Source organism: Acanthopagrus latus, chromosome 24, assembly GCF_904848185.1.
Source record: "Acanthopagrus latus isolate v.2019 chromosome 24, fAcaLat1.1, whole genome shotgun sequence".
NCBI classification, from domain to species: Eukaryota; Metazoa; Chordata; class Actinopteri; order Spariformes; family Sparidae; genus Acanthopagrus; species Acanthopagrus latus.
Genome location: NC_051062.1, coordinates 15,333,064 through 15,357,721, shown reverse-complemented (window position 1 = coordinate 15,357,721; position 24,658 = coordinate 15,333,064). Strand labels below are relative to the sequence as shown.

At 46.5% G+C, this 24,658-nt stretch overlaps 5 protein-coding genes across 11 annotated transcripts in view; 2 read left to right on the top strand and 3 right to left on the bottom strand.

The window, feature by feature from the left end:
* Positions 1–4,143, bottom strand: part of nhsl1a (NHS-like 1a) — a 26,539-nt gene extending 22,396 nt beyond the window's left edge. Inside the window, exon 1 of the mRNA XM_037090780.1 lies at positions 4,048–4,143. The gene's annotated coding sequence lies outside the window, so the exon portion shown is untranslated. The remainder of the gene's footprint in view (positions 1–4,047) is intronic.
* Positions 1–4,579, top strand: part of LOC119015126 (chromosome alignment-maintaining phosphoprotein 1-like) — a 4,584-nt gene extending 5 nt beyond the window's left edge. Inside the window, exons 1-4 of one of the 4 annotated variants that reach the window (XM_037090813.1) lie at positions 3–88; positions 935–1,985; positions 2,884–3,657; positions 4,084–4,579. In XM_037090813.1, coding sequence (XP_036946708.1) covers positions 1,577–1,985; positions 2,884–3,657; positions 4,084–4,466 — 1,566 coding nt within the window. In that variant the 5' untranslated portion in view covers positions 3–88; positions 935–1,576 and the 3' untranslated portion in view covers positions 4,467–4,579. Of the gene's footprint in view, positions 208–934; positions 1,986–2,883; positions 3,658–4,083 lie in introns of all 4 variants that reach the window. The other 3 variants (XM_037090814.1, XM_037090816.1, XM_037090817.1) reach the window with 3 other exon arrangements.
* An 805-nt stretch (positions 4,580–5,384) lies between these two features.
* On the bottom strand, positions 5,385–10,633 carry fbxo3 (F-box protein 3). 3 transcript variants are annotated; one of them, XM_037090827.1, is made up of 12 exons: positions 10,468–10,633; positions 9,351–9,440; positions 8,933–9,096; positions 8,684–8,798; positions 8,412–8,616; positions 8,091–8,136; positions 7,825–7,909; positions 7,584–7,706; positions 7,363–7,478; positions 7,138–7,245; positions 6,907–7,056; positions 5,385–6,805 (listed from the first exon to the last, which is right to left on the bottom strand). In XM_037090827.1, the coding sequence occupies exons 1-12, from the start codon at positions 10,557–10,559 to the stop codon at positions 6,771–6,773; spliced, it is 1,329 nt and encodes a 442-aa protein (XP_036946722.1). In that variant the 5' UTR covers positions 10,560–10,633; the 3' UTR covers positions 5,385–6,770. The 3 variants fall into 3 exon arrangements, with proteins under 3 accessions (XP_036946722.1, XP_036946721.1, XP_036946720.1); XM_037090826.1 differs by having other exon boundaries at positions 5,385–6,802; positions 6,974–7,056; positions 10,468–10,631; XM_037090825.1 differs by having other exon boundaries at positions 6,974–7,056; positions 10,468–10,626.
* Positions 10,634–12,694: 2,061 nt separating this feature from the next.
* On the top strand, positions 12,695–17,763 carry f2 (coagulation factor II (thrombin)). The gene is made up of 15 exons (XM_037090802.1): positions 12,695–12,944; positions 13,610–13,690; positions 14,056–14,135; positions 14,249–14,273; positions 14,564–14,629; positions 14,724–14,832; positions 15,269–15,405; positions 15,500–15,793; positions 15,881–15,997; positions 16,327–16,453; positions 16,535–16,702; positions 16,787–16,960; positions 17,059–17,237; positions 17,328–17,398; positions 17,491–17,763. Exons 1-15 carry the CDS (start codon positions 12,710–12,712, stop codon positions 17,647–17,649), a joined length of 2,022 nt encoding a protein of 673 aa, XP_036946697.1. The 5' UTR covers positions 12,695–12,709; the 3' UTR covers positions 17,650–17,763.
* Positions 17,764–18,153: 390 nt separating this feature from the next.
* On the bottom strand, positions 18,154–24,398 carry LOC119015119 (zinc finger protein 436-like). 2 transcript variants are annotated; one of them, XM_037090801.1, is made up of 13 exons: positions 24,247–24,385; positions 23,458–23,578; positions 22,867–23,069; positions 22,722–22,790; positions 22,104–22,190; positions 21,928–22,026; positions 21,276–21,399; positions 20,869–21,184; positions 20,741–20,787; positions 20,513–20,637; positions 19,858–20,380; positions 19,031–19,486; positions 18,154–18,740 (listed from the first exon to the last, which is right to left on the bottom strand). In XM_037090801.1, the coding sequence occupies exons 3-13, from the start codon at positions 23,002–23,004 to the stop codon at positions 18,520–18,522; spliced, it is 2,205 nt and encodes a 734-aa protein (XP_036946696.1). In that variant the 5' UTR covers positions 23,005–23,069; positions 23,458–23,578; positions 24,247–24,385; the 3' UTR covers positions 18,154–18,519. The 2 variants fall into 2 exon arrangements, with proteins under 2 accessions (XP_036946696.1, XP_036946695.1); XM_037090800.1 differs by lacking the exon at positions 23,458–23,578 and having other exon boundaries at positions 24,247–24,398.
* Between the last annotated feature and the right edge of the window lie 260 nt (positions 24,399–24,658).

Sequence of the window (24,658 nt, the reverse complement as noted above, 5' to 3'; positions counted from 1 at the left end):
GGCGCCAGACAGCTGAAGCGAGCGGATTGGCTGTGCCGAAGGTAAACAGGAAGTGATCAACTGCGTCAGGGCGGGCCGGAGCTGGACGGTAAGTTCCGTAAGAACGCGATGATTTAATAAAGTTTAAATGAATCTCCGGAGGTTCTGACCCGGCTGTTCAGACCGAGGAGCTTTAAAACACATAAACACACCCGGCTGCGGACGCAGGTCGGTGGATTTTACACCATCTAATTGTGTTTTCAGCGCGTTAGCCTGAGTTTGCGTGTTAGCTTCGATCCGCTCGTCCCTTGTTCCGAAGCGTGGGTCAGCTGCTGGACGTCTCAACTGTTATTACGTTATTACGATAGCAGAATAATAAGTTAATACAGTGGACTTTATGTAGAGACAAGTCTCCGCTCCGAATGATTCCACTGTTTAATTTTGTTTATTAAATTCGGGGAAATCTAAATGGAGTCTGGTGTAACGTTTTTCTTGGATCAGAATAGGCTGAAAATGAAGCTTACGTGAGAAATTAGGTTCAGGTAACAATCTTAAAATCCAAAGAAGGGCTGCTGCTAACAAAGTCTATCATAAAATATCAAGAAGTAGAGATAAAGATAAAGTAGACATATTGTGTATATTGTGTTACTTATTAAAGGCTCAGGAATAGAACAAAGGTAGATAAACTCAATTATGTTTATTTGTGACATAAACAGAATTAAAAGGTGATGTACAGAAGTAAATATTAAGAATAAAAACAGTGCAAAGATAAGAGAACAAATTAAAGCACCATTCTCCAGAATTGAACAGTATTTACAGTTAAAAGTGACCATGTGCAGTTTATTCCCTAATGTACATTTTCACCTCTTTTATTGCCTAAATTCAACATGTACTTTTGTTATTTTCCACTGTGTTGATCTGAGTTTCTCATCCAAAGTGTTATTGTCCTTTTCAGTCCCAGCGGCTGCCACCAGATAGCGATAGCTTCATATTCGAAGCGAGCGTGCAAGTCTCTGAATTTTCCGGGTCACAGTTGATGGTGAACTCAAGGATGGAACCCAGGCGGAAATTTGATTTTGAATTCAAATAGAGAGTTTTGACAGCCAGACACTTGAACATCGACTCAAAAAGAATCCGTTACTGGAGGAAACAGAAGGAGGAGCTGCTGCCAGCAGACGGAGGAACAGCAGAGTATCACGGATCAAGAAGACAGCGCTGGAGATCTGCCCTTCAGTGAGATTCCTCCAGTGTAACCCGCTCACACAGAGACGTCCTGCCCCCTCGACCCAGAAAGAGCCTGATCCACTCACACAGAGACTTGTTAACTTTGTTGCCAACGTCAGGAAGACCATCACAATAAAAAGGATTCAAGAGAAAAACATCATCTCAATGGACAAGACTGCTGGTTCTCTGGGTGTTGGTGGCCTCAGACAAACCAGAAGTGGAAGTGATCATAAAATCTTTTAATGTGGACTGTCGGTGAAACCTGACGGCAGCGAGACGACCTCATCAGCTGCTTCAGGGAGGGACACCCTGCCGCCACCAAGCTAACCCAAAACAACTAGCGTTTTGTCATAAATACTAAGTTGTTTTTAAAATGGGCTCAGGTACAACATGTGCTGCCGTTGGTTGCCACAACAATTCAAGAAAATTGAAGGATTTTTCAGAAACTTATTGTGTAGAACATCGACGACTTCGAAAAATATGTCCGTGCCCTGCACCCTACGCCCTGCACGCCATGCCAAAGATGGAGGAACGGAGACTAGCGTGGCTCGAGGCTTTGAGACTAAAATATCCCCCGAAGAGAGTGTATGTGTGCTCCTTCCACTTCGTCGATAAAAAGCCCACAGAACTGCACCCTGATCCGGAGCTCTATCTGGGCTACGACCGACCTCCTCCAAAGAAGAGCGTAAAGCTCGTCTGTGTGACTGCGACTCAGACGGCCACTTCCAGCAGCAGCAGCAGCAGCAGCGTTAACATTAACCAAGACGCTGAAGATGGACCTCGTAAGTTTCACTGTAATTGCAGTTATTTCCTGTTTTATGCATGTTTTTTTCCAGCTGGTTGCATATGTGCTGATTAGCATTAACGTTAGTTATTTGGCTACAGTATTAATATTTATACCATGTTATTTTGCCTCGTATTTGTTAATTATTGTTTTTACATTACGTTACTGTTGCATTGACTAGTAGCCTATGGGCAAGTTGAATATTATGTCTGAAATTGCAAATCTGTGTTATATATAATACTGTATTGCACAAATCAGTAAGCTTTTATGAAGTTATTTATTTTTTGTCTGATGGCTTTTCACAGAATATCAATATTTAAAACACAGACACAATTAATGGCCAAACTATTTAAAACAGGTTCAACAAGTCAGTCAGTTTCATCGTTACGAGACAGGACAGACGTCTCTGGACTCGACAGGATGAGTTGGTACTTTTGTCCGACTTGAGTCGTGTTTCTGCTCAACACTGATTGTATTTGTGGATTTTAAGGATGTTTAAAATGAAACGATTTCAACATCCGATAGAGGAACAGATGTTTATACTGTCACATGTTCAGCTTTCTGCACCAACACCAATAAAAAGAGAAAACGTCTGACGATCTCTTTTTGCTGCGGTATCAGAAGAAGTGCGGATGGTCTTTCCTTCTCTCTCTGTCACCAGCTGCTGCTCGTGAGTGTTTGTCACTGTATGTAAATTAAAGGAGTTTGGTTTGGATCTGCTCAGTCTGGAAAGTGTCGAGATGACCTTTGGTGTGAATTGGCGCTGTACAAATAAAGATGTGCGGGCGGAGCAGAAACGCACCGTAACGCCTGGCTCATTTACGCCTCTACGTATGAAAACAGCGTCCATGTTTTTGAATGTTGTAACTTTATCCGTCTCTGTCCCGCCTCTGCAGAAGCAGCCATGTCCGTCCTCATCCAGACTCGTGGTGAAGCAGGTGGCGGCGTGGCGGCTCACCTCCAGTGCCCCCTCTGCGGCCATTACTCCAAGAGTCACGCCCACCAGCTGTCCCACATGGCGGCCTCTCACCCCACCTGCCTGGACGGCGTGGCGGTCGGTCGCCTCGGCAACATCGTGATGTACCAGAGCACGGCCCGGCTGTTCCACTGCTCCGACTGTTTCTACACCAGCCGAGACTTCACCAAACTGTACAAACACATCATCTCCAGACACTGCACGGACGGGAGGGAGGGCGGGGGAGGAGGTGATGACGGCAGCGAGAAGGGGGAGGAGGAGGAGGAGAAAGATGCTCAGAAAACAAAGAGGAGCAGTGAGGCTGAGGAGGAGGAGGAAGGGGAGGGACACGAAGAAGACAGCGCCCCCCAGAGGCCAGAGTCAGTCAAAGGAGACGCCGAAGGCGATGAGAGCGTGCTGATGTTCGACGGCGCCGGGTACCACTGTCTGATCTGTGGCTGGAAGAACAAGCTGAAAGGTCTGGGCATCAACCACGTGGTGCGGAAACACGACATTCCCAAAGCGTACGCAGCACAGGCCATCAAACGGGACGCCGCCGCCAAACAAGCGACAGGCAGCGGGGTGGAGGAGGAGGAGGTGGCTGGGCTGAGCGCTGAGCTGCTGAAGGAGGAAATGGAGGCCACGGCCAAAGTGGTCCGATTTATCTCCAGCCGCTTCGTCTGTCTGATCTGTGGCTGGAAGACCAAACTCAAAGGTACCACGTGACAAAGTTTCACTGTCGATCAATCAGTGAGATCGTTCAAGACAAGTTAGAAGCAAAACATTTCAAGTTAAACTTGGTTGTTCTGTTTTGTTGGTTGAGGCCTTGAAATGTTGTGTTAATAAAGAACTTGTCACTCATTTCATCTCACACGCTTCAAGTGAAAACGAAACAAGAAGCAAATCTTCATATTTTAAAAGTGACCACCTGATTCAAACCTGTGTTAATCTGGAGTTGATGTTCATTTTGGTGTTTAATAATAAAAAGTTTAATAAAGCTGCCAAGAACCCAAAACACTCAACTGTACAATCTTTCAGGATAATCACTCGAAATGTCAGACAGCAGATTTATTTTCATGTCCCCTGTACGTGGCTGCAGGTGTACCTGTGGGTTAACGCCTCCCTGTGTGTGTCCTTGCAGGTTTCGCCATCAGTCACGTGGTGCGCTGCCACGACGTGGAGCGTCCGTACAGCTGTAAGGACTGCAAACGCTCCTTCTTCCTCCCCAGCCGTCTGCAGCAGCACGTCAGCGCCGCCCACCGGCCTGGACGCTACGCCTGCCCCTTCTGCTGCTTCAGATCGCACTTCCTGGGAGGCTTCAGGAGGCACTGCAGCCGCTGCAACGCCCGGGAGGAGGAGGAGGAGGGAGAGGGAGGAGCAGGAGGAGGTGTAGGAAGAGGAGAGGGAGGGGGAGAGGAGGAGGAGGAAAATGAAGAAGAGGAGGGAGAAGAGAAGAGAGTGTGGAGGAAGAGGAGGAGAGCATCGGTGGTGATAAAGGAGGAGGAGGAAGAGGAGGACGACTGACGAAGACTCCATCTGTTTCCTTGTTACTGTGATTTATGATGAAACCAGTTTACAGTTGAAATGTTACAGTTGTTACAGACTCATCAGTGAATAAAGTTCTTTTTTTAACAATCTGGCTGTTTGATTATTGTTTCGAAGATGCTTTTATTTTGTTAAACGTCTTGAGAACTCCTTCCTGTGAGTCACACATTACAAACACTAACTTTAATGTGTGATTTCTGATTTCTGGAGTCGAACATTTACTTTATGTTGCAGATTATTAAAGTTTTCAGGTGTTTTTAGAATCATGTTCATTTGTTCAGGTGATCAGTGGAGACACCTGCAGGCCAAACGTTCACAGGCAGAGAGGTAAAATACACTGATGTGGCAGGAAACATTATTACTGATCGACTTGTTTTAACTAGTGTTAAAACGTCTTTCAACTTGCGTTTCATTAACTTATGTATTCTTTCTTAATCTGCTTCCATGAAAGTGTATTTTTATATTCATGTTTAACTCGTCTGCCTTAAATGTTGGGATGAAGAGGAAGAAACAAGCTGTTACTGAACACAACGTGAGGATGAGGGAGGAAACCCCAGAAGAAGAAGCAGCTCCTATTAAGATGACGTTAACGTTAATCTGTCATGTTGATGACTGATCTCATGGCTCGTGTTCTGTTGGACTTCAGAACGCAGCTAACCAAACAGAATGTCAACTTAAATGTGAACAATACTTGATTATTTGGTTGGTTTGTTCTGTAGCATCACACAGTTCTAGTTAGAAATGGAAAGTAACTTGTTCCTGTGAGTATTTTGAAACAGGAAGTGTGGAGTTTGATTTGAACAACTATTATAGGACTACACACATTAGTGCAGACAAAACTAATCCCTGCGTGTGTGTGTGTGTACCTGCGGTGAAGACGATCACGTGACAGGAAACTGAGTGTCTGTGTTTGTTATTTATTTAGCCAAAACATACAAAACAAACCCACCAATCGCATCGTCCGAGAGCGGCGACACGTCCTCCGACGTGTCATGTGGTCAACGAGACACTCCCCCGCTTCCTCTCACCAAAATAAAAGCCCAGTTTGTTCTAGACAATCACACTCTGCCTGCCGTTCAACAAAAAGCTCTGCGATTAAAGACTTTACATGATTAATTAATCATCACTGGAGAAAAAGAAGAACGTCTGTCTGACTCTTTTCCACTGCAGGAACTGAAAGTAACGAGGCGTCGTCTCTGATGCTGCTGTTTCCACTGATCATCAACACAACAATCACAACTCCAGTCTGAAGTTCAACGCCTTCATTTAACATGCTGGCATGCTAACTACTAATTAGCTGTCAGAGTCCTCGGTGTTGCAGGAACTCTGTCGCAAACAAACACGTTGGCCTGATGACGTGTCAGACGGTCTCATTCAACGTCTTTAAGAAAATTTGATCTCAAATCTTTTGAAATTTGTTGAAATATTGTCATCCATGTTAGCGGTGCTCACGTTAGCCGTTAGCACGGCTAAACACACGGATCACATGATTCTGTTTGAGTGGAGGAGGTGAAAGTATTCTGAGCAGCGAGTGTCTGCTGCGTCTCAGCTGCACGCGGCCAACACAAGCTTTACTAACACCAGGAGAAACTCGAGTCAATGAGGATGACGACACAATCAAACCGCCATAAAGTTCTGTAGCATTCTGGTTGTGTGAGGCTTGTTTGGTTCCTGCAGCAGAAAAGAGATACAAGATCATTTAAAGAACCCAGAACCTTCTGACCCACTGCAAGTCTGAACCTCTACCAGAAAATACCCATGTTCTCCAGAGGACCGCTCCTGATTGGCCTGCAATTCAACTCAACGCAGCTTTTTCTACATCTAAACTGAAAGTCACAGCAGCGGCGACGGCCATTTTGTGTCCTGCAGTAACAATAGTCCGTTCAGCCGAGGAGACGATGTCGCTGTCGGAACTCATCCAACAGTTTCGTATCGTAACAAGAGAAGTTTAAACAAACAAAAAATATTTTCTATAAAACTTCTTTCACATTTTTCTTTCATCTGACTGACGGCTGGAAGTCGACGCGATTCTGTCCCGATTGGTTCTGGTTGGTGCTACCCGCCCCAGAACCCCCCGCGCTGTCCGCCCATCATCACCCATCAGACCCAGATAACTGACAGTCCGTCTGGTTTCCTTGACGACGCTGCAGTGGGGGCATCGGGGTCGGAGGTCAGATGTGTCGAGGGCACCACGCCCCCTCCAAGGCAGCCATGTTGATTCCTCTCAGGTCGCCGAAGTCATCGCCGTCTCCGTCACAGTACTCGCCGTCGTCGTCATGGTCGTCAAAGCGAGTGGTGTAACTGGTTGATGCCTTCTGCTGCAGAGACACCAGAGATCATTCATCAGCATCAGCATCAGCATCATCACCACATAGGAACATTACTTGATAACTTGTTTTTCTTCTCTTAAGTTATTTACTGAAAGAGTTTAAAGGACTGGTTGACGTTAAACTCCTGATGGAGCAGAACAACAGCGGAGTCTTTACCGTCCGGACCACCGGCTCTCTGAAGGGAGGACACACCATGTGGAAGCGAGGGATGGCCACGTGGAACACTTCCTCTTTGTTGGCTACAAGAGACACGAACACGAGACGTCACAGAGCGGAACACGGCGGTACAAATAACATGAAACATCAACGAAGCTGTTCACCCAGTCTGTGGAAGGTGTAGTGTCCCTCCATGTACTCTGACGGGGTGGAGAAGGTGGTGCAGCTGGCGTACTCATGCACTTTTCCAGGCGTCATGACCGGAAACTCTCCTGCACATACACACACACACAAACACACACACACACACACACAGATTGAGCAGGTGGTATCAGCTGACCTCAGCGGATCTGTTCAGGTGATCATGTTATGCGATGCGAGCAGCGTACCAACCACTCCCGGACCCTGAACTTCCTCCACGTTGCCGTCGGAGGTGGTGATTTTCCAGTAGCGGCTGTCGAGCTGACAGGCGGCTTCAGGCGAGGCGCCGCTCGACATCTCTATCCTGAAAACACAAGAGGAGTCTCGCTGGTAAAGATGGATGACGGCTCCCCACTTTCTCCCACGGAACAAAAATGACGTCAGTGTTATTTTGAGAGCTCGGCCGTACCTGATGCGGTAGGTGAAGAAGAAGTGCGGTGGATGGACGGAGGACAGCTCAGGCAGGAAGGAGGTAGAAACAGAGACGGTGATGTCACCGGTGGTCGCCACGCAACCTTTATCATGCACATACCTGCAGACACAATTACAACCACGTCCGTCGTTAAACAAACGCTTACAGAGCAGATTAAACAAGTTGAATCTGGTGAAAGGAGGCATTCTGCTCAGTCTGTCAGAGTTTTCTTCTCTACCTGAAGATCTGGTCTCTGATGATCGGATATTCTCCTGTGACGACGTTTTGGACGTAAGTTGTGAACCACTCTAAGAAACAGGAACCTGATCGCACACAGAAAACATGTTAATCTTTACCTTCACTCTGTGTGAGGGATGTGAACAGGAAGTGTAATGTTCCTGTGGCATCACTTAGCTACAACATCAGCTGTTGTTCAGTCAGAGTTTGTTCACAGGAAGTCAAAATCAGACTGAATCTAAAGATCTGAATCCTGGAGGAACAGACCTGTGATGAACATGTCGATAGCTGACGGATCCTGAGCTGTCTGATCCTGAAACACAAGACAGTTCATATGTTTTAATAAAGTCTTTAAGGCACTCCACTTACATTTATCATATTCATTCAGTAGTTTACAACAAAACTGTCTCTTTGTAGTCATTTGTGTCTCTAATTGTTGAACCATTTGTCCACTCTGAGCTGCCGTAGAGACGTTGCTCAACTGAAATTCATCACTAACTATTTGGCCTAAAGTTTTCGACGTGCTTCCTGTCTGTAAAGAAGCACTCTTGGTGGGGTTTATTTTGAAAGAACAGGATGTTTACGTACAGGACACGGGTAGAAGCTCTCGAACATCCGGCGTCCCTCCGCCGGCTCCAGAGCCATGTACTGGCTGAGTCCGGTGTGGAAGCAGAAGGTGAGCGGGAGGCAGCGTCTCATCCCCTTCCTCTGCTGGAAACCTCCAGCTGCTGTCTCAACGTCCAGCAACACCTCCGACCGGTAGTGGTTCGACAGGGACATGCTGCCCATCAGCCTGCAGACACAGACAGTTAGAGAGACAGACAGGCAGACTGGAGGAGACTCTTCAGACTGATACCGACCCCGGGATCACCAGTTTCTGTCCGTTGTGGATGCGGTACGAGCAGCGGTAGTCGTCTGGAAGTCTGCAGCCGATCTGAGCCTCGATGTCGTTCAGCTCCACCTCTGTGGCGCCCTCTGAGAAGGAAATCCAACATTACAGTTAAGATGCAGGATCACACAGAACAAAACAACATCACCATCAACACAGCAGCTGGAGGAGAGATGCAGGGTTTAACAGTCAATCTGTCTTCACCGCCGCGTGACGTCACCTTTGAGCGAAGCGATCATGCGTGGACACGTCTGCTGCAGGAAGCTCTTCAGCTGCTCCCAGGCTCTCTTCAGCACCGGGTAGTACTGCATGTAGCGGCCCAGGTCTCTGTAGTACTGTCTGAACAGACAGTACCAGGACACACCGCTCTGCAGCCGGTCCGCACTGAACACAAACACACACGACTGTTAATGCACACAAACAGCAGGTAGAGCTCATTTCTCTGAAATCAAACATTTTGTAATCATTGGTTGTGTCTTGATACATTTATTTTTGAGTGTTCTTTGAGGAGAGACAGGATGACAGTTTCCCTCTGCTTCCAGTCTTCATGCTAAGCTAAGCTAAGCTAAAACCATCCTGACTCCAGCTGGGAGAGTTTCACAGACAGGAAGTGTGTTTACACAGTGAACAGTACTCACTCTGTGAGCAGCCAGTGTTTGGAGCAGAGCGTTCTCCACAGCGGGTTGTGTTTGGACAACTCATTCAACCTCCGGCTCACAAAACTACAACTGGAGAGAGACAGACATTAATCAGCACATTAACAACAGGCGCTCTGAGGAGACAGATAACAAACACCCTCCCAAATTCTTCATGTTTCTGAGGTTTGATGGACTAAACGCTCCTCATTCACTAAACCAGACAGAATGCATTAACTCCTGGTCGACTGACTGATCAGCTGATCAACAGGAAAGTAATCAGCAAACATTTTGACTATTGAATAATCATTCAAAGGCAAACATTTATAGTTTATATAACATATGTCTATATATCATGTCCTGATTTTCACTGTATAGTTATAAAACAATAATAACAACAAGTGTTTCCACTCTTTGGTACATTACACTATTTTTCCTTCACTACATGTTTGTAGTGCTACTTTAAGCTTCCGTTTTATGCTCTTCAGTACTTGTTTTACTTTAAGTGAGGTGAAAACTTCCTCCACCGCTGAAAATCATCCTTCAATAACTAAAATCCAGTCTGATATCTGATATCACAGAATTACTTTATGAAATATAATAATGTTAAGAGTCCACTGCGGGCTAACAGACGTAAACAAACAGTCAGCAGCTGTTAGCATGATGCTAACTGTGCTGAGGATCTGTATCTGACCTCCATGTTAGCTCGATGCTACATGACAGCTGCTGTCTGTCTGTGCCTGAGCTGATTTCTGTCAGGAAACAACAGCAGCGTCTCTTTCTGCCTCTCTGTCGGACATTAGCACTACAAAAACAGCTAGCTTAGATGCTAGGATAACGAACTGCTAGCTTGTCCTGTTAGCCAACAGAAGCTAGCGTGACAACCTGACAGTAACTTCATTAAGCCTCCTTCGGGTCGATAACAGGATCGATCTCTGCTGTCTGTCGCTCAGCTCACTTTCACTGCTGCCGTTTGTTCGTGTTGTTGTTAGCCGCCTGTTAGCTTAGCAGCAGCCGCTAGCCCGCTGCAGCTTGTTTACTTCCGCTCTTTAACAAACAGACGGTGCTTCCTGTCAGTCTGAGCTCGGTGCTGAGGGCGGACCGGCTCTCAGATACATACTGGATCAGGTCTCTGAAGCCCAGGAAGGATAGGACGTGCAGCAGCGGGTCCGAAGGGAGCTGGTCCATCCGTAACTCCGTGGAAGCTGCCATTGTTAGCACCGCTTCTTCTTCTACTGCTTTTAATGGCGCCGGCTAAACAACGCGAGAGTTGACGAGCGCCACCTGCTGACAGCGTGCAGCACCAGCGGACACACGAACAGCTCTCTTTTTAAAGGTTTAGCACTTAATCTCAGGCTAATTTCCTCCACTGCACGCTTTCAGCTGACTTTTCTGAGAGTCATTAAACAACAACAACGATATAAACAGAAGACGAACATCTTAAATGTGACATTGAGACGTGGAAACAGGTAATCTTGGATTAGAAAAGACAGATTAATCTGCAAAAACAGCAGAGTCGTGTTCAGGAAATGTAGTCAGTGAAAAAGTTCATCTTTGTTTTGAGATTTAAATAAAATATGAGCAGCAGAAGTTGACGGTTTAAGTCTTAACTGTTGTTCTGGGTCATGATGGTTTCGTTGATGTTCTGATTGTGGTGCCGTTTGGTTCTCAGGCTGTTTTGTGTCTCTGAATTCCTTGTAGTCGTTTTTATTTTGTTCGAGTCTCTTTGTTGTCCTTTTCTCTGAGGATTTCAAAGACTTGTCTCATTGTCATTTTAGAGCCCGAAGGAACATTTGTGTTGTCATCAGGGAGTCGATCCCTGTCACTGTCGGCTCACTTCTGTCTAAATGTTAACCTTCTTCCATCACTGTATTAAACTACAGGCAGAGTGTTCGTCTGGTTCTACCTGATCAAACTCTGTAACAGACTTTCACCTCCGTATCTGAGAGTAAATATTTGCTCTGCGTTGTGCTGAGTCAGACAGAAACTGAATCAGAAGGACTTCAGCACGTGTTTAACTTAAATCTACTTGTTACTTTAGTTTATTCACTTCATGTTGTGCATTTGTGTAGTGTGAACTGTTTCACAGTTGTCCAGGTGTGGGCAGAGGACAGGAGACAGGATCTGAACCCTCATGTTGACCTGACCTTTGACCCCAGCAGCTGTTCGTTTGCACAGCTGATGTCTTTACAAACAGCTGAAGAACAAAAGTTCATCCGGTCACTGCCGATCAGTCACAGAGATGCTCAGACCATCAAATCTCTCCAGTGTTACTGTGAAGCCACATAACAGGAAGTACACCTGTCATTCCTTCTGGCGCCACCATCAGGTACAACCAGGAAGGAAAAACCCAGATTCCCCAGATCCAGACCCGATCAAACATCCATGGGACATGCCGGAACAAGTCTGAACATTGGAGGTCCCCTGTGTCTGGAGTTGGTTCTGACCCATCAAGGTACCAACTCACATGTTGTGAGGTGGAGCCAAAGACCTGAGGTGTCGAGGCGTCAACCTGGGCTTTGAATTCCCCACATCCCAATCAATCAATCAAGCATCCATGGGTCACACTGGAACAGAGCCGATCCATGGAGGCCCCACCATGGATCCTGACCCTGATCCATAGAAGCAGTACCACACTGGCTGTCCTGTGGTGTTTGGCATCAGAGCGTCTGTGGATCCTTGAGTCCCATAGGTTGCAATGTCTGACCTCCATGGACTGGATTTGTTCTAGCTCACCGTACAGATGCTTGATCACATCAGGATTTGGGGAATTCAGAGGCCAAATCAACACTTTGGATCTTTGTCTTTTGCCCCACCTTACAACCCACAAGACTCCAGGGATCTGCTGCCAAAGCCCTGGTGTCAGACACCACAGGATGAGTGGGGACGGGGACTCCCATGATACTGGATCGGATCAGGATCTGGGAAAATCAGAGACTGGGTCTTTTGTCTCTCCAGTATTTTATCCAGTGGTGCCAGACACACCAGGACATCTCTAGAGGTCCTACACCACACCAACAAGTCAGAGAATTGAGCTCTGATGAATCTGGAGGCCTCAGGTCCTTCCTGTGTCATGTGTCATACACACACTCCTGCTGAGGAGACTGACTGTTAGTGCCTCTGTCATGAGGAGGAGTATTTACACTGCAGCATCGTTTGGGTGGTGCAGGTCAAAGAACATCCACAAGAAAAGGCAGGACTCAAGTTTTCCCAGTAGAATGTTGCATCATAAAGAGACGATCCGTGTTATTCACCTACTGTCCTGTAAACGTTACGTCTGATCTGAGTACACAGGAGCAGTAAATGTTGTGTACTTGTCCTACATCAGAAATCTGCAGTCTGTTGGTTTAGTCAAAGTAAACATGTGGAGGACTCACATTAAACATGTCCGACTCATCAGGCCGACTCATACTTTGACCCTTTGGTCAATAATCCCCTGCACAGACAAAGTGAGGCAGACTGAGGCAGACTGGAGAGAGGCTCTGCTGGATCTGGTTCTGAGGATCTGCTCGGAGGTCTGGATCATGGTGGAACCATTATTTAAACCGGCTTTTGTTCTTCTGCTGTTTCTGCTGCACGGCTGCCTGGCACAACATGGTACCTCCACCCGACTACATGCTCGTTTTTTTACTGGTGTCGTCGTGTTAGAAGAAGTCTACAAGTACTTCCTACCAGTGAAGAGTTGGCGACAGTCGTGATTGGTCGTATAAAGTGTTAGAAACGTATTTTCAAATGATACTTTGTGTACAAATATACGTAGCTCAAAGTATTTTACAGCCACCGCACACAGAATCAAATTAAATCAGTCAAAAGTAGTTAAAGATATAGAAATATTTAGTGTTACTGCAGCGTCCTTAAATCCACTGATGGGATGTAACTCAGTACATTTACTCAAGCAAAACTTATATTTATACTTCCACTCCAGTTACCTTTTGGAGCTAAATATTGTATTTTTACTCCTCTATGTATTTTATACATACATGCTTTAACAGCACTTTGCTGATGATACTGTACTTTCTGCATGCAGGACTTCACTTGTGCAGTAATAGAATACTTTTAAATAGCAATATTACTGCTGCTACTTATTATTTCTCTGTGCTACAAACATTAATTCTTCCTTCATGACGGTTTTAATGTTCAGTTGTTTTGAAAAACTATCAGAGAGGTGATTCTAACATTCAGTCATCCCTCGCTGACTTGGACAAAATAACAGAAACACCTTGAGCCTGTAGGAAAGGTGATCTAGATGTTTCTGTCTGCAGTTTTCCTCAACAGCCACGTGGCCTCGCAGGTGCTGGTCAGGAGCCGTCGAGCCAATCAGCTGTTTGAGGAGGTGAAACCAGGTGAGTCGCCTCGGTCGCTCTTCTTCACTCAGTGTTGTGTTATTTGTACTTTCTGTTGGCTCTCGAGTCGCCTTCAACATATCATGTGACAGTTATAGACACTCTTTTACTAAAATACTCCACTTTTAAGTCCAAGTTTGATGTTCTTATACTTAATTTTTAAAACAACATTAATTTAAAATTAATACAACTGACATCTAGCTAGTTGTATGTGAAGTATGTGAGGTCTCATCTGCATAAAGAGTACTGATGATGATTTCCTCAAATGTCTGAGTGCTTCTTCCACTGCTGGACCGTTAAGGAGACACTTTATTACAGTGTGTAAATGTGTTTAATTAATTTGTTTTTGTGTTATTAATGTGAAGGGAACTTGGAGCGAGAGTGTGTGGAGGAAATCTGTGACCATGAAGAAGCCAGAGAGGTGTTTGAACAGACGGACAAAACAGTACGACTTCACTTTGTTCTGATTTCATTCACTCTACTGTCGATTAGTAAAAAGTTACTGCAGTAGTTAAAGTAAAAGTACTGCTGACCGGAAGACTCTCTCTCCTCCTACAGGAATCCTTCTGGAGCAAATACCTGGGTGAGTACGAGCTTCAGAGACGGACCAGGTTCAGTCTTCTTGTTTCTCTGAAGTCAAGTTTGATCAGATGTTTTGCTGCACTGCAAACATGAGCAAAGTCCACACACACACACACACACACACACACACACACACACACACATACACACACAAACACACACAAACACACACACACACACACACACATACACACACACACACATACACACACAAACACACACAAACACACACAACCCTGTGTAAACAAACATCTAACGACCTGTCTGTCTGTCTGTCTGTCTGTCTGTCAGACTGTAAAGGAACTAAGCTGACAAGAACTCAAGATAACATCAACATTGTCAGACAGTGTATAGAAGGTAAACATGAACACAATGTGAAGAAGTTCATCCTATAAAATATACATGTACACTGACACAGAGTGTGTGTGTGTGTGTGTGTGTGTGTGTTCAGGTCAGTGTATTTCTGGTACAGGAGTCAGCTATGCAGGAAACGTCAACATCACAGAATCAGGCATCCAGTGTCAACACTGGAGCAGCAGCTTCCCACATCCCATAATAAGGTAACTAACAAACAAACAAACAATCATAGTAACTAACTAACTACAAACTACACTAACTAGCTAGGGTCAATGTGGTGAACACACAAAAACCAAAACAAGAAAAAATCTAACGTAACAATCGTCTCCTCACCTGTCTGCTCACCTGAGTGTCTCCTCACCTGAGTGTCTCCTCACCTGTCTGCTCACCTGTGTGTCTCCTCACCTGAGTGTCTCCTCACCTGAGTGTCTCCTCACCTGTCTGCTCACCTGAGTGTCTCCTCACCTGAGTGTCTCCTCACCTGTCTGCTCACCTGTCTGCTCACCTGAGTGTCTCCTCACCTGAGTGTCTCCTCACCTGTCTGCTCACCTGTCTGCTCACCTGAGTGTCTCCTCACCTGAGTGTCTCCTCACCTGTCTGCTCACCTGTGTGTCTGCTCACCTGAGTGTCTGTCTGCAGGGAGTTTAACGCGTCAGAACCAGGGAGCATCCTACAGGAGAACTTCTGTCGTAACCCTGACAACCAGGCAGACGGACCCTGGTGTTACACCAAAAACCCAGTGATAGTGAAGCAGAAGTGCAAGGTCCCCAAATGTGGTGAGTATCTGAGTACTGCTAACTTCATACTGAAGTACTACAGCTACACTACATGCTGTAACTATACATGCACAAAACCCGCCTTCTTTCTCAGGCGAGCCTTTCGTCCCGACCACCGTGGCCCCGGAACCAGTCAGAACTGGCGAGTGTCTACCAAACTATGGTGTAGACTACGTTGGCGACCTGGCGGTGACCGTGGGAGGTCACACCTGTCTGCTGTGGTCATCACCTGAAGCAACGGCCCTCAGTCAAGACAAAGAGTTCATCCCCGAGGTCGGCCTGCCCGCCAACAAGTGCCGTAACCCTGACAACGACCCCGAAGGGCCCTGGTGCTACGTGAAGGTTAACGGAAACGTGACCGTCGACTACTGTGACCTCTATCTGTGTGGTAAATATACACAACAAGTACTCTCCACCTGTCCTTCTCTCCACCTGTCTGTCTGAACCTGTCTGTCTCCACCTGTCTGTCTCTCAGAGGAGTCCTTGGTTGATGATTTGTTGACCACAGAGACTGAAGGCAGGGAGCGCTCCGTCCTGGGGCCGGCCAAGAAACTGCTTTTCAATCCTCGCTCATTTGGACAAGGAGAGGCTGGTGAGTAACTTATCCTTAAACAGGTAATCCAACTCCGACTGGTGTATCCACTCGTTTATCTTCAGGTGTACCAACTCGTTTATCTTCAGGTGTACCAACTCGATTATCTTCAGGTGTATCCACTCGTTTATCTTCAGGTGTACCAACTCGATTATCTTCAGGTGTATCCACTCGTTTATCTTCAGGTGTACCAACTCGATTATCTTCAGGTGTATCCACTCGTTTATCTTCAGGTGTACCAACTCGATTATCTTCAGGTGTATCCACTCGTTTATCTTCAGGTGTACCAACTCGATTGTCGACTCATTTACCGTCCGGTTGTGTTGCAGATTGTGGGAAACGGCCCTTGTTTGAACAGAAAGCCATAAAGGACAGGAAGGAGGATGAACTGCTGGCGTCATATAGAGAAAGTCGCATCGTTGGAGGCGATGACGCTGAGGTGGCCTCTGCTCCATGGTAACCATGGTAACATCTGAAACAAACAAGACGACCAGTAGGATGATATGATGTATGAAGTGAAGTTGTTGGTGTTTGCAGGCAGGTGATGCTCTACAAGCGCAGCCCTCAGGAGCTGCTGTGTGGAGCCAGTCTGATCAGTGATCAATGGATCCTCACTGCAGCTCACTGCATCCTCTACCCGCCCTGGAACAAGAACTTCAGCACCGACGACATCCTGGTCCGCCTGGGAAAACACAATAGGGCCAAGTAAGACTTCCTGACTGCACATATGAACAGACTGAAGTCATTTCTTAGAACAGGACTGATGAGAATATTGACGACACTGTCCAGGTTTGAGCATGAAACCGAGAAGATCGTCGCAATTGATGAAATCATCGTCCACCCAAAGTACAACTGGAAGGAAAATCTGAACCGCGACATCGCTCTGCTGCACATGAGACGGCCGGTCATATTCTCAAATGAGATCTTTCCCGTCTGCCTGCCCAGCAAGAAGGTCGCCAGAACGTAAGACCAACTCAAACACCTTTGAGTCAGCTGTTGATGAACCTTATAGTTTCTGAATGTGCTCTGTGAGTTGTCTGAAGGAAGTGTTTCCCCCGCAGCATGCTGACAGAAGGCTTTAAGGGTCGAGTGACCGGCTGGGGGAACCTGAAGGAAACCTGGAACCCAGCAGCAAGAAATTTACCCAAAGTCCTCCAGCAAATCCATCTACCGATCGTGGATGAGCAAATCTGCCGCAGTTCCACATCAGTCAGGATCACAGACAACATGTTCTGTGCTGGTAAGAGAGAAAACAAGTGAACCAGACAGCTGTGTGGTTAAAGTTCACTTTGAACTCTTGTAATGAGTCTCTAAACTGTGTTTGTCACAGGTTATAAACCAGAAGATGCCCAACGTGGAGACGCCTGCGAGGGAGACAGCGGTGGACCGTTTGTCATGAAGGTCAGAATCATGATCTCAGTCAGTAGACGCACATGTAATAACTGGTTTAATGAACCTCTTCATTATTCATGTTGTGAATGTTGTGTGTTCAGTACCCAGCAGAGGATCGCTGGTATCAGATGGGCATCGTGTCGTGGGGTGAAGGCTGCGACCGGGACGGAAAGTACGGCTTCTACACCCACGTGTTCCGGATGGCGAGGTGGATGAGGAAAGTTATCACGAGGTCAGGAAGAGACGATGGCGACGACTAGACACACTTCCTGTTCTGCGTGTCAAGCAAGATGTTGCTAATAAAGTTTGTTCACATCCTGACATGCTGTTTCGTTGTGTGACAAATAAAACCTGTTGTGATCGTTGACTATAAACAAACCTGCATTCTTTCTGAAGCCAACCAAGTGCTGGTTCTGGGCCGGGGTCGGTGCTGGTTCAGTTGGTTCAACTTTAAATCTGGTTTACTTGGACCTGGGTCATGATAACTCCGCCCCCAGCCACTGACATAAGTGGTTCTTTGTTCTAGACCAGTAAAGTGTCGGTGGTGCTCTGGAACCAGCAGCAGAACCAGCACTTGGTTTGCATTGATCAAGACAAGGGGAAATTTAGGGTGTCCTCTATGGTTCCGCCCTCTCGTCCAAATATGGTCACATCTGATTCAAAACAACAACATGGCGACAGCCGTAACGCCAGACCTAAGGGTCAGAATCCACAGACCGACAGGCGACGCCACAGTGGGTTTAAATAAAGTATAAATCGAGTGAGAATATTAAACACCACAGCTTTTATATAGGCAAAGCACAGATACAAAATCTCCATGGCAACACAAACACAAGTCTCCCATTGGACGCTCAGTTTCACCTCGTCTGGTAGTGGTGCTGATTTCATCAACAAACACAAGAAAATAACAGTTATTCTTTACGTTTGTTTGTTTATGAAGCAGTAAACACATGCATGATGACACATACATGACATCATCGATGACATCATTAAATCACAGCTCAGTCCTGTCACGTGAATCATCAGTTTTTCAAATGTAAATAGCGTTAAGTGTTGAAAACCAAACAAATACGGACGTCGATCCAACAGAGTCAGCCTCCTGTGGTCACAGTCATCATGTCGCTGGTGGGTCAGTCTGTGGCGTCGGTGGCGGACTCCGCCACCACCGCCTCGCTGTCAGCAGTCCTGTGTGTCAGCAGGTGTCTGTTCAGGTGAGTTTTGCGTGTGTAGCTCTTGGGACAGTAAACGCAGGCGTACGGACGAACGCTGCTGTGAGACAACATGTGTTTCTTCAGATCGAACTTCCTCCTCAAACATTTTCCACATTCTGGACACGAGAAGGGCTTCTCCCCTGCACACAAACACAGACCACACACATTTTTGAGGATTGTGGTTGAAAAAACAAAACAAACAAAAAACGCTACTTTGGCTCTGATACAGCATGTAAGCTATAAAGTAACTAGTAACTAAAGTAGTCAAATAAATGTAGTGAAGTGGAAGATTAAAGGAGCAGAAAATGGAAATAGTCAAGTTAAGTACAAGTACCTCAGAACTGTACTTGAGTAAATGTACTCTGTTACATTCCTACAGTTCTCCAGACATCATCACACCTGTACCTGAGGCGCCCCTGCTGGCTCTCACCTGTGTGTATCCTCCGGTGTTCGGTCAGGTGACAGGAGATGGAGAAGGCCTTCCCACAGTCCTGACAGACGTACGGACGTTCACCTGTGTGAGTCCTCATGTGTTTCTGCAGGTCTCCTCCAGACGGCCAGCCCTTACCGCAAACCGTGCACACGTACGGGCGCTCCCCGGTGTGCCGCCGCACGTGCACGTTGAGGCCGGCGAGCGCAGTGAAGTCTTTGGGGCAGTAGGGGCAGCGGTAGGGCCGCTCGCCGGTGTGCGTCCTCAGGTGGCCTTCCAGGCCGTCGCGTGTCTTGAAGCGTTTGCCGCACTGCGGACACAGGAAGCGGCTCTCGCTGCTGTGGCTCGCCTGGTGTGAGTGGAGGCCGGTCAGAGAGCCGTACGTCTTGTTGCACTGGTCACACTGGTACGAGCGGAAGGTGTGTGTGCGCTGGTGGATACGAAGCTGGGTCACTCCTGGAGAACACGGATCAATACCACAATTTATTAATGAGGTTTTGTGAGACCCAAAAAACATCTCAAAATCCCTGAAGCCTACAGCTGTATCGCCATGCTCCCACTTCAGACACACTAACGCTTTTAGCTCCGCGCCTACAGTGAAGTTTGAGCTTAAAAAAAAAGAGTGTAAAGAAAATCTTTTCAGATCAGCTTTGGGTCTCTGCTGCAGGCTTGAATTACACCTGACAAGCTGTATGGATTTAAAGATAAGTTATTTACACCCACAGTCCAGTGAAGAGCCAAACCTGGAGGAATAAACACCCGGAGTCACATGTCAGCTGAGTCTGGACTGAATGATGTCAGTGTTATTTCCACCTGTCGGTCGTTACCTGAGAAGGTCTGGTCACAGAAGCGGCAGTTGTAGCATGGCTCCGCCCCCTCCACAGAGTGCGACTGCAGGTGTCGCAGCAGCTGCGTCTGAGAACTGAACGCCTGATCGCACACCGTGCACGTGAGGTCCGGCAGCCGGTGCTGCAGCCGGTGGGCGTCTCTCTCCTTGGCTGACTCGAACACCTTATCACACCTGCTGCAGATGAAGCCTCCTTTGTCCATGTGGGTCTGCTTGTGATTGGACAGGCTGGACAGGTGGCGGAACTCTTTGTCGCACTGGCTGCACTGGTAGACGGGGCGGGCACGGTGGCTGCGCTGGTGTGACAGCAGCTCGGCTTTGGTTCTGAAGGTGGCGTTGCACTGGAAACAGGTGTGGGTCTTGTAGGGTCGGGGCCCTGGGACGGGTGGCTCTGGGGGACGGGGCTCTTCCTCAGGGTCACCTGGCAGGATCTGCAGATTCATAGCTCGGGTCGCCGTTAAAGCGGAGCCACAGGACTTGTTGGTACGCAGGTGACGGATCACCTGAGGACAGCAGCCATGGAACAAGTACTCGTGAAAATACTCTATTACAAGTTACAAACTCTGACATTCCAGAGCAGGTAAAACACCTTTCCACATGAATGTAAATGTACTGAGTTACTTCGCAGCACTGACCTGAGAGCGGTAGATGAAACATTTGCCACACTGAGGACACTTGTGAGCCACCCGCTGAGAATTATGGGAAATGCTGTACAGAGCGTTGGCCGTGACCTCAGAGCAGGACTGTTCTGATTGGTCGACTGTGAAGAGAGGCAGAGTCAGACGACGTTGGACATGTAATTCACTTGATCAGTGTGTGTGTGTGTGTGTGTGTGTGTGTGTGTGTGTGTGTGTGTTTGTTACCTGTGTCTTCTGATTGGTCTACAAAGTTTCCAGGCGAGTCCTTCAGCCTTACAGGAGAGAAGGTCACTGGTGAATTGATCAAAGTAGGCGGGACACAGCTGAAATCTGAGCCAATCAGGAGGACCTACCTGTCCACCTCCAGATTCACAGGTGGTGTGTCACATTGATCTCCACCCTCCTCTGAGCTCTGATTGGACGCCTCCTGCTCCTCTGGCAACATGGTCTCACCAATCACAGTCTCCTCCACCTCCTCCTGCTCGTCCTCCGCCATCACCACCACCTCCACCTTGACCAGCTCCACGTCCAGCTGGATGGCATCACCCACGGCAGAGAGCGGGTCTGACTGGACCTCTGTGTCGACGGGAGGAGGGTCAGGATTGGTCGGTTTGGTGAGGAGGGGGTGGGACCAGGCTGAGAGGAGGATCTTCTCTGTGTTAGGACCCACTGAGGAAAAACATGAGTGAGGTAATCGATTACCAGCAACAACAACAACAAAATGTGTTTGCATTTGATGAAGCTTTTTGTGATTTCGTACCGATGGTGGCCGCTCGTCCCAGCAGACAGCTGTGATTGGTCAGCAGCTCCCTCAGATCGTCCCTGTCCGCCTCCTGCAGACAGTCCTCCACAGCTCCAGGGGCAGCATCGAGCCAAGAAGACACCTGGGAGACATGCTAAATTCAGTTGACTTATGTGAGGAACATCATGTTTTGAAGTTTTCTTCTTCTTGTCTGTACTTTCATGAGTTCACTGCTAACAGGACATGCTAACAGCTGACTCTGCATATTTTTAAAGGTAATATCATATTTCCTGTTTGCGCCCCTCAAAGTGTAGCTCAGTGTTTCGCTTTGACGACCCTTTTTAAGACACGCTAACACTTTATAATTCACATGTGGGGTAATTACTGATGTATTTTATGTCCTAGCACAAAACATGTAAATCTCTTGAGCTTGTGTTAACCACACACCTCATTTCACACAACTAACCAAACTCCATTCAAGAAGCATGGACTTTAAGAGGAGGGAACAAATAACATTCACATCAGCCTCTGCTGTGGTTTGAGTTTACTGATAATAAGCCACTGTTAGCATGCCAATACGTTTAACTAGGATAATCTTCACACAACACCAGACATCCTACAGCTGAAACATGCTGATGTTGTGTGTGGAGGGGGAGCAGTCACTGAGGACCTGTTTGAAGTCGGGCACGGGGAACAGCTGCTCGATCCTGGACAGGAAGTCAGATACGAGAGACTGGAGGGCGGAGTCGAAACTCTGGTTGAAAACCTCCTGAAACCAACATGAATAGGACTATTAGCGCCAAACAGAGACACTGTGGTGTTGTAGCATGCAGAGGCAGCACTGACCTGCAGGAGGCGCTGTCTGTCAGCTGGACTCTCCGTATCAGTCAGAGTCAACAGAGCAGAACAACAGTCATCCAGCTCGTCATCAGCCTGCAGACAGAACACACAAACAGTCGAGCTGAACAGAAAATACAACCTTTCCTTTCACTAAGTCAATATAAGATCGTCAGTTTTGAGAACGCTGTTTTGAGTGTTTCGGTTCAACTTAATAAATCTTACATTTCCTTTAAATTTCTGGTAAGTTATCTGGCAAAATTGCAAAGTTTAGGGGCTTTTACGTGTCACTGTCAGGTGACTAACATATGAGCCGAATGAAACTGCAACTACACCTGACTCATGATAACAATTACAAGATTTTCTAGTTTACATCTTTACATTTACTAGGTAAGAATTACAAGAAAAGAATATTAAAATCAACAGTTTTTTTTGCATGGAGTTTGGTGCATATGGCTTCAACTCATGGTTTTGGGGCTTTGTATTTTATTTAACATTTTAGGTTTTTGGTTTTATCAAGCAAGTTCTTTGTCACTATTTCTCTTTGTTGTTGTTTGTGATCTCTGGAGTTTAAATAAAGGTTGAACAGTGACGAGGAGGAGGTTAGAGATGCAGTCCGAGTCTCACCGTAGCCTCGGAGATGGAGTGGATTTTGTCCAGGCGGGTGTGGACGGCTTCAGGGTCACAGAGGGTCACCTGAAGCAAGAGTACTTGAGTAAATGTACTTAGTTACACCACATCATCGTCTGGGTCATGAGTCATCGTCAGTCACCTTGGCTCTGAGCGCCAGCAGCAGCAGACTCCTCTGCCTGTCCGTCAGCAGCTGTGGGACGGCCTCGGTTACCAGGGAAACAAAGTCCTCCAACATCCCATAATGCTTCACGCTCTGCTGGTGTGCCACCTGCCACATGGCTGCTGTCAGCAGGCGGAGAGGAGGGACGAGGAGGCGCAGGGAGGACAGGGGGGGAGCGGAGGCTGCAGAGAGAGAGGAGGACATGATAACATTAAAGATGGCGGCTGATGTCTCTGAGTCCTGGTGTCCAGGCTCAAACATCACAGACGTCCAAATGTTATTAAGAAAACACACACTGAACAGGTGAATCTGTTACTTCATCAGCTCTGATCACAGAAATTCAGAATCAGGAGATTTTTAAGTGGAGTTTGGCTGGCCTTCGCTTTTAGCCAAACTCTATTAAAGAAATCTCAGATTTAAGAATTCTTTGCATAGCAGCGATGCAGTAAAACTCTATCAAACAGGATTTCAAACAGTGATGACAGAGGTATTACTTCAATCATGGCTTATTTAGGCATGTCAGTACCACCACACCTTAAAGTAGGTAAACATTAGTAATCTTAATATTACCATCAGTAGTGTTTGTGTCTAAAAGTGACGTTTCAAGCTGTTCCTGCTTCCGATCTGACCACAGAAGTCAGGATTGGCAGATTTCAGCATGGAGTCTGGCTTTCTTCCATTCCCAGTAGAACTCCATTAAAAACACAATAGATTCAAGGGTTTGGTGATTAGCGATATAGTAAAACTGACTTAAACGTGATTTGTTTACGTTTCTTTAATACAGACAACATTCAGTACAATTCGTCATTAAAGTCTAACACAGGATATGGATCTTTATTCTTTTTTGACGCTTTTTACAGTGTCAGCAGTTGCCATAGCAACATTTAGTGCGCATCAAATTAGCTCATTGTTTCAGGATGTGGATGATGAAGAATGAAGACATGTAATAAATTGATATAAAAATAAAGACAATTTGTGGCTTTACAGGAGAGCCACAAACAGAGGCTAGCTCAGGAAGGCTAGCTAGTTGACTAAAACGACCAAACGATAATACATTTTATTCGTCTTAAAACGCTCTTCTTTACTAAAATACTCACTATTGTGTAAGTTGCATACATGCCGAATTACACTACAACTACAGAGGAGTTGTAGAGGAAATTTTGAGATTTCCTTTTACATTCATTATTTTTCAATGGGTCAAACAATTTTAAAATCGACCGTTTTTGCATGGAATCTGGAGCGTATCCGTCCAACACAACTTTGGCTAGCTGGCTGACGTTTGCTCCTTCATTAGCCCGCCAAATAAAACACTTCTGATGAAATACAGTAACCTGGTTATCAGACGTCATCAACACTCACCCATCATACTTCTACTGTTGCACACCACTTGTTCACGTTACAACACTGCACGAGAACCAGGTTAGCCTGGTGAGCTAACAGCTAACCAGTGTTTACAGTCCAGCTCGCTGCAGCCCCGCCCCTCACACCGGAAGCACACCGATCACTTCCGGTTGTGAAGTGAGGTTATTTTGGTCTCTTGGGCAGGTAAAGGTGTTTGTTTACTGATGAGCTAAACATCTGCTCCTGCCAGCTGTTACAGCTAACTTTATTGATATCACAACACATTAACATTCACATTATTTCTTTATTTGTATAACTTAATATGAGCGATCTGACACGAGTGAAGCATCACAAGTATTTTGGTAATTCTGTTCTGTAATTTAATATTAATTATTGCCCAATTGATTCATTAAAAATGAGATAATATCAG

Bases quoted from the DNA above. Each gene is read 5' to 3' on its own strand.
- fbxo3 (XM_037090825.1), bottom strand. From the start codon at position 10,559: ATGGCAGCTTCCACGGAGTTACGGATGGACCAGCTCCCTTCGGACCCG. The intron at 9,097-9,350 runs GTGAGTACTGTT...GTTTGTGTTCAG, and splicing joins AAACACTGGCTGCTCACAGA to TGCGGACCGGCTGCAGAGCG. The intron at 8,617-8,683 runs GTCGGTATCAGT...CTGTGTCTGCAG, and splicing joins CAGAAACTGGTGATCCCGGG to GCTGATGGGCAGCATGTCCC.
- f2 (XM_037090802.1), top strand. From the start codon at position 12,710: ATGTGGAGGACTCACATTAAACATGTCCGACTCATCAGGCCGACTCAT. The intron at 14,274-14,563 runs GTGAGTACGAGC...TCTGTCTGTCAG, and splicing joins CTTCTGGAGCAAATACCTGG to ACTGTAAAGGAACTAAGCTG. The intron at 17,399-17,490 runs GTCAGAATCATG...TTGTGTGTTCAG, and splicing joins GTGGACCGTTTGTCATGAAG to TACCCAGCAGAGGATCGCTG.
- LOC119015119 (XM_037090800.1), bottom strand. The intron at 22,791-22,866 runs GTGACTGACGAT...CTCTTGCTTCAG, and splicing joins TGCTGGCGCTCAGAGCCAAG to GTGACCCTCTGTGACCCTGA. The intron at 18,741-19,030 runs GTGAGAGCCAGC...GTTTGTGTGCAG, and splicing joins ACACCGGAGGATACACACAG to GGGAGAAGCCCTTCTCGTGT.